Below are 15,197 nucleotides of genomic sequence, written 5' to 3' on the forward strand. Positions count from 1 at the left end.
CTCCAGTTGACATCCTCAGTGGGTGAGTCCCACCGAGATCAGATCGCGGCGCTCGCAGCCCCGCCCCCCCGGCGGTGCAACACCGAGCTGCACAGGGTGAACGGGCCCACTGGGGACCTCCGCTCGTCCCGGCTCATCTCAGCCCTTTCTGCACCGGCCATTCGGAAGAAACTTTACTTGCCACTCCGACCCGACGGATCTAGAGCACTGGGAGGCCGCCCTGCTCTCCCACAGCCTAGCTACAGTCACGGAAGGCACAGACACCAAGCTTTTCAGGTACCGAAGGGAAGGGGTTATAGATAAAACATACATAAAATAAAATATACCAGGAGCCGTGAGGCCTGGCGAAGGGGCCATTGATCAGAGGAAACCCTTGGGGAGAGTCTAAGCACCCTGGCATAGCCTGCTTGAGATACAACCGTACTGGGACACAACTGACAGGGGCTCACAGTAATACCGCAGCACGGATTGAGTGCTCTTACACACCCCTCTTCCTGGGAATTTGGGGACTCCACACAAAGCCAATCGGCGCTCCGGAGATGCCCAAATCTGGGCCTAAGCAGAAAACACAGAATATAAAAGCATACTTAACGCTTCACTCAAAAGACCCACCCTCTACCCCTGCTCCAACCCCGGAGCCCAACACCAATATGGCCGCGTCCAGGGAGGATATGGAGAGTATGCTCAGATCCTTCAAGCAAGATATCACCCAGGAAATAAAGAAGGAGATTAAAACCTCCAAGGACTCCTTGGCTCAATCACTTACAGAACTGACCTCTCATCTTGGAGGCCTGGAGTCCAGGGTCAATGATCTTGAAAACGTCACCTGCGTTCAATCCCACGACAATCAAGCCCTGGCAGGAAGAGTTCAGATCATCGAAGAACATCTGGAGGACATATGGGCAAAACAAGCCGATCTCGAAAATAGATCGAGACGGAACAATATTCGCCTGCGTGGAATCCCTCGGAAGATCCCTGATCGAGATCTAGCGGAATACGTGGAGACGCTCTTCAGGTCCCTCCTAGAGCTGCCACCGAATGAGGACCTTAAACTGGACAGAACTCACCGAGTGTATTCCTCGGTTCAGCTGCAGAAGAATCTGCCTCCAGACGTACTCACCAGGGTACACTTCTACCGCCAGAAAGAGGACATCATGGCAGCAGCTAGGAACTCTGACTCGATCCGATTCCAGAGCACGGAGATACACCTATTTCAGGACCTTGCCCCTTACACCCTGGCCCGCAGACGACGCCTGCACAGAGTGACGTCCTGGCTAAGGGATCAGAGGATCCGGTACCGTTGGGGATTTCCCTGCAAACTCATATTCGAACTCAACAACCAACACCATGTAATATCCACTGAGGAGGAAGCGAAGAGCCTGATGGAAGAGCCTCCGGACGGGGTGGACAGCGGCCCGCGGCCCCCGCTGGACGGCGAGCCCATCTCGCGCCCGGCTCCAAAGTCTAGGAGGGGAAGATCCCGACGCAGGCCGAGGGAAGAGACAGCCCTCAAAGGCGAATCAGATCCGAGGAAGCCTTCGGGAACCCCCAGCGGAGCCCCTTCGCCGGCGTCCTCGGAGGAGAGGAGTTGGGCAGAGATCTGTACAGACTGAAGGTGAGAGAGCGACCTTTGTTTTTACCTCACCAGAAGAAAGGCCCCCTGCGAGGACACCATCCACTCCCCTCCTCCCCGCCGGAACCCGACGCGGGTGCTCGGTGGGTGGAGCGGGGCACATACCTCCCAACAACGACCTCTCCTTTATCTCGAGATGGTACTGTCAACAAGGTTATCCCTACGCTTTGATATGCTTCACCCCTCTTGTTTCACCCCTCCCTGACGGGCACCATTGAAGGCTCCCAGGCAGTTTGTTACCTACAGCAAAATTCAACTTTCCCTTGTTAAATCCCAGTCTAACCAAGGCGATCACTTGCCACTCCTGCGCCTTAAGTTCAAACATAACCTGGGCTCTGAAGTTCTCTATTTGCAGATGGCTTGGGCGCCAGACCGGATGGCGCCCGACAAAGACACTACCTAAACCAACGTACTTTGGGGACTTCTTCCATCGCAATCCTCGATGGAATTGACTAACGTATTTGCTGCCACAATTTCTTTTTATAAGTTACCTAATGAGTTTTTTATGTTTTGTCCCTACCTACTGACACCAAAGAAGGGCTATATTTCGACCCACCACGGCCCTCATCATGGTTGGGCAGCAATGCCCCTCCCAGAGAAATGTATTTGTCCATTGATGATGGCTAGAAGCTTCACATTACCCATAGAACCTGAGCGACTGAGTTATGGCAACCCCTAGCTATAAATTTATTTCGCTTAACGTGCAGGGCCTAAACTCCCCCCTGAAGCGAAAAGCACTCCTCCATAGATTGAAGTCTCTAGACGCCTCCTTCTTGTTCCTTCAAGAGACACACCTGTGCCCAGCGGACGAATTCCGCCTGAATGACAGAAATTATCCCATTAGATTTTTCGCATCGAGCGGATTGAAAAAGCGTGGGGTTGCCATCTTAGTGCGCAAAGGGATCTCTTTTAAAACTAATGGACAATTCCGGGATGAGGAAGGGAGGTTCCTGCTGGTCAACGCTACACTAGATGGCCGCAGGGTCACTCTAGTCTCCATATACGGCCCAAACTCTAACCAAAGTCTGTTCTTCACAAAGTTGTCCAAAGCGCTATTTGACCACGCTGAGGGGGAGGTAATCATAGGCGGGGACTTCAATGCAGTAATCAATCCCACGGCCGACAAAACGCTACCCCCCACAGTAAATGATGGAAATAACTTCAAGGCCCTCACCTCTATGCTGAGAGATCATTCCCTGATCGAGGTATGGAGATATCTCCACCAAGATGAAAGAAATTACACGTACTTCTCACCAGTACATGGCGGGTTCTCAAGACTCGATATGCTTATGATTGCCGACTCATTGATCCCGAATGTGTTGGAAGCAGAAATCCTCCCAGAGGCCCTAGCGGACCACTCCCCGGTCCTATTATCTATCTCCCCCCCTCGAGTCTCCCCTCCCACGAAACCACCCTGGAGGCTAAATGACTTCCTACTAGACGACCCAATAATTGGAGCCCACATTAAAGAAACTATAGAGCTATACCACAGTGAGAATAGCACAGGAGACGTGAGCGTAGGGATGGTCTGGGATGCGGGGAAGGCGGTACTCAGGGGTCATCTAATAGAACAGGCTGCACAACGGGGGAGAACCAGGAAACTGTTGCGGGAGCGGCTAGAAGAGGAAGTTATCAGACTGGAAGGGCTACATAAGAAGAAACCCACTCGGCGCACATTGAGAGACTTGAGGGTGGCCAAAAAAGCGCTAGAAGCACATCATGTGGGGAAAGCGGCCTATGGCATGATGCGCACTAAACAATTTTTCTACACTAAAGGGAACAAGGCAAACAGGCTATTAGCAGCCAAAATAGGGAAGCAGACTAAACAAAACAGAATAGACTTCCTAAGGGACAAGACAGGCAGAGGCACATTTTTAGAGGAGGGTAAATGCCGCATCATAAAAGAATACTTCACGGAACTCGCCACCCCGCACACAGGGAACCCGGCCCTCATTGAGGAGTTCATAGACAAAGCAGAGCTCCCACAACTACCCCGATCTTTGAAGGAATCCCTAGAAGCCCCAATAACCGGGGAAGAAATAGAAACAGTCATCAAATCTCTCCCCAACGGGAAAGCCCCGGGTCCAGACGGATTTACAAACAAGTTCTATAAAACCTTCGTGAAGGAACTCACACCACATCTAACCACCCTGTTTAATAACCTATGGGATCTGGGGTCGGTCACCACATCCATGGCCGAATCATTTACCACCCTAATACTAAAACCAGGAAAAGACCCAGCTGACTGCGCCTCCTATCGGCCCATAGCTTTGCTTAATACGGACGGTAAAATCTTCAGTAAAATTATAGCTCGCCGCCTGGGAGAAGTATTACCTAAATTAATAGATCGAGACCAGACGGGCTTTATCCAGGGTAGATCGGCTCATGACAATATCAGAAGAGCTATCGACCTGATAGCCCTTGCTCCCTCCATGCCAGGCCCTCTCTCGCTACTGTCTCTAGACGCCCATCGGGCCTTTGACAGCATGTCTTGGAATTACCTACACTCCGTCCTGAGGGGGTTTGGGTTTAGCCCGCATTTCTCCAAGCTGATACTATCTAACTTCCAGATCCCCACCACCCAGGTACGGGTCAACTCCCTGTGGACAACACGAATACCTCTCGGCAGAGGGACTAGGCAGGGCTGCCCCCTATCTCCGCTAGTATTCGCGCTCGCAATGGAACCGCTAGCCCAACATATCCGCCTACACCCCGAAATCCAAGGGTTCAAACTGAAAGACCAGACGCACAAAGTGGCCTTATACGCGGACGATGTGCTCTGTTTCCTGCGAGAGGCTCAGACCTCAGTCCCCCCACTCATGGCCCTGCTGGACAAATTCGAACAGACCTCGGGCTTCTCAATAAATGCGGCCAAATCAAAGGGGCTGAACCTGTCCGAAACCCCGGAGGTGCTAAACGCCATACAGAACAAATTCTCCCTCAGCTGGGAGACTGCCAAAATAACATACTTGGGAGTGTTCTTGACCGCGAGATACTCTGACCTGGTGAAGGCCAATATTCCCCCACTATTTAAAAAAGCAAAGGAATCATTAGTAAAATGGGGCCCCCAGGAAATCTCCTGGTTAGGGCGAATGTCAGCTGTCAAAATGACCCTACTACCCCGCCTTCTCTACGCATTCCAGGCGCTCCCAGTTTATATCCCGGAGCGAGACCTGCACGACCTTCAGAAAGCCACATCGCAATTCATTTGGCAGGGTAAAACGCCTAGAATCCTGCGCAAGATTCTCATTAGAAGTAGACAGCTGGGTGGACTAGGACTCCCGTCTATGGTAAGATACTATCGAGCATCTCAGATAGCCCCTATCCTGACATGGGCGCTCCAAGAGGACCCCCCTAAATGGCAAGATATAGAACAGACACTCACTACGACCCCCCTATCCCATCTCCCTTTCCTGCCGCGGGACGCCCGAGCTCTCCAAGCTCCACTCCTCCCAACCACATGCGCCTCACTCAGATGCTGGGATAGACAGCTCACTCTAAGAGGACTGACCCCGGGTCTGGGCCCCATGACTCCGATCACACAAAACCCTATCTTTACCCCGGGGCTTCAACCTAGATCCTATCATGTATGGTCGGGAAACGAAGTCTTGAGACTGCAGGAGACATATTCAGACGGGGTCCCCTTAACATTCATACAGTGCAAGGAGAAATTTAACCTCCCAGAATCCGAAAGGTTCAGATACATTCAGCTTAGGCACTGGATCACCAACCCACTAGTTAGGAAAGCCGCCAATAGACCCCCCATAGGCCTCGAGCTAACCGCAACTAAAGGTCAACGTGCCCATAATGTAGCCACATGCTATCGCCTTACTGAAATAGTCCCTGAGGAAGAGGAACTTCCTTACATGGTTTCATGGGGGAACAAACTGGGGAAAGAGATCCCTCCTGAAGCATGGCAGCGAATCTGGACCAGAGCACATAAGTCCTCCAGATGCACGACAGTGAGGGAATGCGCACTCAAAATATGCTACAGATGGTATTTTACTCCGCAGAGACTACATGCTATGAATACGGAATACCCCGAGACTTGTTGGCACGGATGCGGGGCAAAAGGGGACCTAGGTCACATGTGGTGGCACTGTCCGACCATCCAATCCTTTTGGCTGGAGATTCGCTCCAAAATCAAAGACATCTGCGGATCCCTCCTCCCTATGAACCCAATGGTGATGGTCCTGGGAGACTCCCCCGAGGACGGATCATACCCGCAGTCTGGCCCTAGAGCGCAGCTCATTACCCAACTCCTGATGGCAGCTCGTCTTACGCAAGCGCGCTTCTGGAAAGAGCCGGAGGGCCCCTGTATTGCACAATGGTGGGTCAAAGTCTGGGAAATCATGGGAATGGAGAAATTAACAGCCACATTAATGAATCGTACGGACAAATTCCGCCAAATCTGGGGCCCATTTCTAGACCATGTGGAAGACAGGGAACATATGCTCTTCCAACCAAAACTAATCAAATGTCTCCTCCAGCCCTGAGAATCTTACTAAAAACAAGGTACATAATTGACCCAGCACCAGAGCGAGAGATTGCCGGTACTGGGAACAACAACTGGACTACGGAGGGAGCAGGCCGAAAAGAATGTGGTGGGGCCCCCCTTCCCCCCTTTTTTTTTTTTTTTCTTCCCGCTTTCTCCTTCCTCCCTTCTTTTCTTCTTTAATATACATTTGCAGCAATACACCCCTGAGAGTAATTACGATGTAACAATAACAATGTTTAAAATGAAATATCAACCCACTGTTAAATTATTTAGCCTCAGTGACACTCGCTGAGCACCAGGCAGATGAATAACAATATGATGTAATATTGAACTGCACCCAAATATTCTTGCCTTTGTTTATACTGTTACAAGATTACCTTGTGAACTGATGTTTCAATAAAAAAAAGATTTTGACAAAAAAAAAAGAAAGCTGTAACGGATATGCTCATTCCCATACAAAATCGCCTCGATACTATGGAGGAGCATTTCAGAGGGACCTCCCCTCCTGGGAAGAAGAGAACAAAGAAAAGGAAGCACCTTACAGAAGGGGGATGTATACCGACTCGCAAGAGTAAAAGCTCTACGATCCCCCCCCCCCGAGCCAGCCATCTAATGCCACAGCTGCCGTAACGGACGCCTTCTCAAGGCTGAAACAAGCCTTCATGAATAGGAAGGTAACCCCTTCCCATCTACCCTCTTACCCCAAGGAGGAAACCAGGGGAACTAGACCCTCAAGCCCGGAGGGACACGGACAGGGCTCGGAAGAAGATCATAACAAAAACGTCTACGACGCTGATCTTTCTCACTCCTCTTCAGATGAGGAATTTCATTTCGAGGATTCAAGACCCTCTGCGTCGGGGATTGCGGCAGACCCCATCCCTAATGACACAACCGGGACCAAACCTTCTACTGAAGGTACATTTACCCCAGAAGACTTAATACACCCCAGGTCCACCGACTGGGAACCATCTTCCAAGACGTCGAGTTACATCCACCTTAGGCTGCGCAAGCCGCTTGATAAAGAAGTTCGCGCCAGACTACGTGCTGAATGTCCACGACCAGACATTGCGGATAAAGTAGCTCTGACTCCAGAGATCGATTCTAAAATGATTACCTTTTTGGGTAAAACGTTAAAGACCCCAGGAAGGGTATTGATCGCGCCTGGAAAGCCTACCAGGACAAAGTATTGGACATAGCAGGTCCTCTAGCAAAAATCTCTGATCTTGCGAATGCAGCCATCTCCTCATCGGACCCCATCGACCCAGTGATACTATCCGGTTGGGTCCAGAGGGCTATTTGCCTCTTGGGCAACGCCAGTTGCGCCATCTCAACAGAGCGACGGAAAGGCATCCTATACAAGATAGATGCAAAATTAACCGAACTGGCAGACACAGAATCCGGCCCAACGGCCCAAGGCCAGCTTTTCGGAGACCCTTTCATGAAGGAGATGACAAAATTCGTCGGGACATTCACGGCGTTAGACAAAGCACAGGCTTCAATAAAAAGAGTATTTGCAACCAAGGTTTTCTCCAGGGCCGGACGAGGAAGAGGTCGCTCTTCCGGCCATTACTTCTTCGACAAGAGACCTCAACAATCTCGAGGTCAGCATAATTCCTGGCAAGAACGCCCCGACACTTTCTTCCCCTCGAGAGGTCGTGGTAGAGGGCGTCCCTGGAGGAGAGCGGCCAGATACCCAGCCCAGCAACAACCCACAGGTCAGTGTACTGATAACTGCGCCAGCGCCACTAACACCTATAGGAGGGAGGTTAAAGATGTTTGCAAATGCTTGGGATACCTTATCGGGAGATGCCTGGGTCAGGGACACAGCTCGGGGTCTACACCTAGAGTTTTTTTACACAGCCCGTTCAGACATGTCGCCCCACTCCCATAGTAATGTCTCTATCAGACCAAACTGCCTTAGACAGCGAAATACTCAGTCTCCATCAGAAGCACGCGATTCGCCCCTGCTCAAGTCATGGAGGCTTCTTCAGTCCCATTTTTCTGGTACGCAGGAAGCAAAAAGTGCGCCCAGTCAAACCTCAGAGCGCTCAATGAGTTCATCCTTTACCGCCATTTCAAAATGGAAGGTATACACATGCTCAGAGATCTTCTCAGACCGAACGACTGGCTTATGCGCCTAGACTTAAAAGACGCTTACCTCGCAGTACCGATTCATCAAACACACATCAGTTACCTCAGATTCTCCTGGAGAAACCGAGATTGGGAATTCACAAGTCTCCCATTCGGACTCTCTTTGGCGCCTAGGGTATTTACCAAACTCTTAAGACCTGTAGTAGCTCGATTAAGAGAGCAAGGTGTTCGTCTCATAATTTATCTAGACATTATTTTCATGGCCCAATCACAGGAGTTGGTTCAGAAACAAACCGAACTGGCAATAAACTTGCTGCACAGCCTAGGTTTTCTTATAAACTGGGAGTAGTCAGTTCTACTTCCATCCAGAAATATGGAATTTCTAGGCTTCATAGTGGATACACAGAATTCGCAGCTTCGACTCCCATCAGCCAAGATTGACTCTACCAAAAGAGAAATACGCAGACTCTTACAGAACAACATGTTCTCCCTTCGAGAACTAAAAAGAGTGATAGGGCTACATTCATCTTCCATCCAAGCAATATTTCCCGGCCCTCTTCACTATCGAGAGCTGCAAAGATTAAAAGGCCAACACTTAAGGAGAAACCTTTCTTATTCTTAACTCCTGACACTGTCTCCTCAAGCTAGGACAGAGCTCAACTGGTGGCTCTCTCACATGGAAGCCTGGAACGGCAGAGCCATCTTCGGCTTCCCTCCAGATATTATCGAGTCGGATGCCAGTCGCTCCGGTTTGGGAGCGAGATGCGGTCCCATAGCCACGGGAGGGACTTGGTCCCCACAGGAGCTGGACCCCCATATCAATTGTCTAGAGCTTCTTGCAGGTTCCTTTGCAGTGCGCTCTTTTGCCAAAGAAAGCGAGTTGCTGTATTTTACTAAAGATGGACAACATCTCAGCAGTAAGATGCATCAACCATCTTGGCGGCACCAAGTCGAGACCCCTAGCAAAATTAGCCAAAGACTTCTGGCATTTCTGTCTGGATCACCAAATTTCAGTTACAGCGGAGTACCTTCCCGGCCTCTCAAATGCAGTAGCGGACTGGTACTCGCGCCACTCGACAGATTACAGCGATTGGAGAATCAACAGAGATTTTCCTCCGCCTTAAGGAGATCTGGGGTCCGATGTCCATAGACCACTTTGCTTCCAGACTCAACTCCCAACTACCAGCTTTCTACAGCCGAAGGCCGGACCCAGCAGCAGCTGCAACAGACACATTCCTACAGTCATGGTCCCAGGGAATACTGTATGCTTTTCCTCCTTTCACTATGATAGCGAGGACCCTGGCGAAGGCCCGTCAGGAGCATGCAAATCTGATCCTTATAGCGCCGGTCTGGACATCTCAGACCTGGTATCCAGTTCTTCTTGAACTTTCTACGGATTCTCCAATCCTACTACCCCAGTTTCCGGATCTCCTATTAGATCCAACAGGTCAACGTCATCCTCTCCTCCTCAACAGATCTCTGACCTTAGCAGCCTGGAGGATTTCAGGTCAAGATGGAGTCCCAGGCATGTCTCACAAAGTGATCAACCTCATCGAAGAGAGCTGGGCGCCTAGTACCCGGAAGAGATACTCCAACTCTTGGAGCATCTGGAGCTCCTGGTGTCGTGAGAAAGGATTACATCCAATTTCAGCACCTGTAGAAGAGATTTTGAATTTTCTAGCATCCCTAGCGGAAAAAGGGCTCACCTACAGGTCTGTGAACGCCTACCGTTCAGCAATTTCCGCAGGTCATGACCTTATCCAAGGAGTACCAGCAGGAGAACACCACCTCGTCTGCAGGTTGCTCAAGGGTGTAAGGCTTACCGTCCCACCTCCAGCTCGCTATGACAAGCTTTGGGACGTTAAGTACTGAACCTTTTTCTGGCATGGCCTAATAACAAAGAACTATCGCGTACAGCCCTATCTGGCAAACTCACTACTCTACTCTGCTTGGTCTCCTGCAGGAGAGTCTCAGACATCCGAGCTCTAGATCTAACAGGCAGAACCTTTTCTCCTGATGGCATTGTATTCCATATTCATAGAAGAACAAAGTGCAATTCCAGGGTGATTTCCTATCCCGCCTTTAGAGATCAACCGAAGCTCTGCTTGGTTAAATGCTTGAAAGTCTACGAAGAAAAGACGGCTCCACTCAGAACTTCCCCTAACGGGCAGCTACTGATCGCTCTGCGTAAACCGCACAAAGCAGTATCAGCACCGACCTTAGCACGTTGGGTCCGGTGGACGCTAGCTCAAGCAGGGATAGACACCAAGCATTTCGGAGCCCACTCAGTTAGAGGAGCCATGGCCTCTAAAGCATTTCAGGCAGGAGTTTGCCTAGAAGATATCATGAGGATGGCAGACTGGGCTAGTGAATCAGTTTTCAAACAATTCTACCTAAAGCCAGTAGATCAGCCGGCATCTATTGTGGTAAGTAAGCTTTAAACAAGCCTAATGGGAGCCTCCGGTCTTGACATAGAATAAAGATTTTCCATAATAACTTACTAGAAAGTCTTAATTCTATTAAAGACTCTGAGGCGAGCATTATCCCACCCGGTGAAAAAATAGCAACATGTTACCTGATGTTAATTAAGATGTAATGAAAAGATTAATGTTCTGAAATTTACATGTACCCTATCGCAATAACTCCAAGATTTTCTCCCACCCTGATAAGGGATCTAGGGTTGTCATATACAAGAGACTAAAATTTTCCTTTTTCTTGACAGCGCCTGCAGACAAGTCCGCCTGATCACGGCCCGACACAAGTTCTTCTTCTTCAAGTTAGATACAATTATCTCCTACTATGGACAGCCAAGTTTGCAGCCCAGAAAGAGGAAGTGTCATGTTTAGGACTGTTTATGCAGGGGATCTGAGCTACTATTGGTGGACTAGGCCACATGTTGATGGCCTCAAAATGAACTGAAGCCAAGCTCCCTGGGAAATGTAATTTTCTTCAGAGACTCTTACCTTTTATGTAAAGATATTACTGTTATATTGCTATGTTTATTATATATATTTGGTGCACCTGTTTTCTGCACATTACTCATGGCACACTCACTTTTGGTGCACAAATATCTTGCTGCTGAGCTCTTTTCTTTATTGTTGAATAAAAGAAAGAAGCAGAATGCTTGCCTCCGAGTCTTTAATAGAATTAAAACTTTCTGGTAAGTTATTATGGAAAATCTTTATTCCACTACTTAACACTCCAGCCCAGTGGACGATACACACGTCTGTTTTTCCGCTGGCGAGTTTTGCTTCATTGTCGACGAGGTAGTCATCGACTGATTGGGCGTCGTCGAGGTGGTAGTCAACGATGTTGTCGACGAGGTCGTCGTCGCCGAGGGAGCCGTCGATGGGAGGTGAGACATCGGCGAGTCAAGATTGTCGTTGACGGCACCTTCATTACAATTGATGTCGTCGATGGTGAAGTAGACAGTTTGGATGACTTTTTAGACGCAGAGTGATATTTTGTGGAAGGCTCGTGTCCGGAAGAAGACCTATGTGATCCTGATGACGAGTGGTGTTTCTTGGTGCTCGAAGAAGACTTTCGCCGATGAGGTTGAGGTTTGTTGGTCTCAATTTATGTTTATCCGTCGATGACGGAAATTACCGTGAGTCCGCGGATTTCGACATGTGCGAGCCCTTTTCTTTTGTTCTCTGACGGCGACCTTGACATCGCTCCCTGAGAAGAGTGCTTAGAGACTACCTGGGCTTTTCCAGCACTTGAAAGTGTATTTTTAGGAGGCAATGAATGTTTGACCTGATCGTGGCCGGAAGACAGTTTTGCCTCACCTGTCCTCTGCTTTTTCGTCGCCGGTTCCTCAGATCTGGATCTCTGATGTGACGGCGACCTCGTCGGAGGGAGTGGTTGCCCTCCCAGTCCGCGACGAACCGACCTGCGACGCTGAGGAGGCCCCTTCGCTGAGCCAACAAATTATGCGTCTATTTCCATCTCCAAGGGTCTTTTACGAGAACCCTTGACAGATGTGACATCCGTTGGCTGAATGATTCAGGTACAGACAATAAAGGCACGCCGTGTGCCTGTCTTCCTGGTACACGTTCTTCAGGCCGAAGATCTCTCATGGCCTTTACAAGGACTTTTTTGGTCCTTAAGATTCCATAATGGAGCTAGAACAGAGTTTTTTCGGTGTCAAAATACCAGAAAAAATGAATGCTGAAGAAAGATTGTTTTCTCAAGTTTAAGTAGAGATTCTCTCAGGAGAGAATCACGAGGAAACCCAACGGTTTGGAAGAAGTTTGAAATCTGAGGGGAAGCTGCTGGGGCTAAGCTATGCACTCTATGTCCCACTGGTGCAGCCAAAAGCACCAACAACAACGTTGATGGGACACTCAAGGTGTTGCGTTTTTGCCATAGGAAAACTACTATATTAAAAGTTACTGTGGTTTCCAGCCTGACTACGTCAAACATTCGCAGCATGTGAATCCATGAAAGAGCCAATGCTGGAGAATGTTGTTTCTTCTTCTCCAGGGGTGCAAGCAAATATACTGCTTGGTAACCCAATGTATCGTTTTAGTAGCCATTGGGATACCAATGTATTTTAAGTACTTCTCTACCATTGATTTAGTGGCTTCCTTTCTTTAGCGGAACCATGAGACAGGCCTAAAATGGTTGATATGTATATGTGCACTCTTTGTGAGCCTAGTCATGCATATAATAAATATAGGAGTTATTTTTGCTAAAATTGAGCCTGCCATCTCTTTATATTTGTTAAAAGATTGATGTTTTGTGAATACATGGATTTGGTGCGAGACCCAGGTGTGTGACCTCCGGTGAGGATATCAAAAGGTAGCTTGTTGGTACCCCCCTTTCTTTGGCCTCCTCTGATCCTCAGTTGGCAGAAGAAAACGAAAAGCTCACTGAAGAGCATGAAAAGGTTATGAATTTGAGCTACAACATTAAGTGTGTGAAGCACAAGCCGGAGTCTTTCAAATGATTATTTTTAAGCTGGATGAAAACTGCTTCAGTTCGCTCACTGGCTCCAAAGAACATACCAACAGTCGAAAGGAAGGGAGGCTGGACCAAAGGAATAATCATCACTCACACAATCTCTAGAACAGTTTCACACAGGAAGGATATGAAAAGACCAGTCACGATAATTCCCCTCACTAGTTTCCTAACCTCATTTACCATAGACCAACAACCTCTCTTCAATGCAAGAGGTGCTAATACATTGCTTATACTTTGTCTTCAAGCCAAGCGCATTGAAACACATTTAGTAAACCCATATTGTAATATTGATTTTACCTTGCTGATAGTTGCCTCTTCATATCTTCCAGGTTTATGGGAGGTCCTGGAATTGAAGGTTTGAATCTTGTTTTCTCAGTTTGATTCCTACGTGGGCTAAAGCCACCTTCATTGCCCTAAAATTAAAATAACCATTTAACCTCATGCTGAGCCGCCTCCTTTACAAAAGCTGAAAGATTAGCATTTTGGTCATAAACAGAGTAGTGTTCCATACATTTTGAAAAAGGGACCTTTATACAAGTGTAACATCGACCTAGATTAGCATGTCTAAGAACCATAAAATGGTAAAGACAATACTTCTGTGGTTCCTAGCAAAACAAATGTGTTTGAAAACATGCTACATTGCCACAAGCACCACTAATTTGCTTGATGCAGAGTTGCAGAAAGATAATCTCAAAAGGTGTAGCAATGCATAAGCTTGGACAACCAAGTTGATATCGGACAACAACGATTTGTACAGAACTTACATTGACTAGAAGCGATCAAACAAGACAGAGGTTCGGTAATGGGCAGTTGAAAAAAATGAAGCAGGAACAGTTCACTTTATCTGTAGGTTTCCCCATTAACATTCAGCCTAATGGACCCTAGAAGATACCCTACAGCTATGCATCTTTTAACTGTTGTCAGAGAGGTTTTTATACAGGTGTCTGGTGAGGGCTGTCTAACTACTGTGAGACATCTAAGGGTGTTCTCCCATTTAACCCACTTAAGACCCTGCTAGATTCCGACCCCGGAGAGGAGTCTGAGAAGAGGTACTACTGGGAAGGAGGGTCATTGAAGAACGGAATTGGGATGCCCAAGGGTAAGACGTGGTATCCCCCAAATCCTGATCCATCCTACCTCCCCTCTACTGTCACAGAATATTGTCACGCATGTCCTGCCCTACCCCAAGACCTTCCGCCAAACACTCAGAGGAACCCAAGGGAATGCAAAACCCCAGTGCAGCAAACCCCTTTCTCCAACTACAATAATGACTTATCCTCTTGTCCCTGTAATCTTATAAACTACTGTGAGACCCAATCTTTTAATTCCCAGTTAACCTCATTTATTGAAGATAGCAGAGTAAAAGAACTAGAACCACCTTCCTGTTATAAGGAAAACCATATTCATTTCGCCAAGTACTATCTAAGTACTGTGACGAAGAAGAGGAGGTCCAGAGGAGTACAGACTTCCTATGAGAAACACCATTATAGTACTGAGAAGAACAAGATGCAGATCAAGGCACACCAGCCTCTTCCTTTTCTAAGTCCCACTAACGAGGCCAGGCAAGGTCAGGCAATTGACATTAACCATGCACACCTCCAGCCTGTCAGGTATTCAGGACAGTGTAAAAAGCACCCAAGTACTCAGTGGTTAGAACGAGTTGGGAGGAGAGCTGTGGAGCCATGGCTGCCCAGAACCAGATGGGGAAATCCAGGACGCCGAGACTTGAACAAGGGAGCGCCCTATAACAGCTTGGCCAGAAGCCTGCCCCTCCAGTTGCGAGAAAGGGTCGGAAAAGGGAGCCAGGAGGCATTCTAATCCCTTTTTATGTGAATGCCAAGTGCTCGTTCCCCTGCACCGAGTCGGCTACCCAGGAGTGCCTGAGGGGTAGGTGGGAAGATCCTGATCCTCAGACTAAAAAGACACTGTAAAAGTCAAGGAAATATAACCGGAGAGGCAAGCGATGCGAAATCTCGATGTGTTTGAGCAACATACAATCTTATTGCTCGA

At 48.4% G+C, this 15,197-nt stretch overlaps 1 protein-coding gene across 2 annotated transcripts in view; it reads right to left on the reverse strand.

The window, feature by feature from the left end:
• Positions 1-15,197, reverse strand: part of GCFC2 (GC-rich sequence DNA-binding factor 2) — a 945,959-nt gene that overhangs the window by 634,351 nt on the left and 296,411 nt on the right. For both annotated transcript variants that reach the window (XM_069605850.1, XM_069605849.1), the window contains exon 6: positions 13,485-13,600. In XM_069605850.1, coding sequence (XP_069461951.1) covers positions 13,485-13,600 — 116 coding nt within the window. The remainder of the gene's footprint in view (positions 1-13,484; positions 13,601-15,197) is intronic.

This window comes from Ambystoma mexicanum, chromosome 4p, assembly GCF_040938575.1.
Source record: "Ambystoma mexicanum isolate Mex_15411 chromosome 4p, UKY_AmexF1_1, whole genome shotgun sequence".
Taxonomy (NCBI): Eukaryota; Metazoa; Chordata; class Amphibia; order Caudata; family Ambystomatidae; genus Ambystoma; species Ambystoma mexicanum.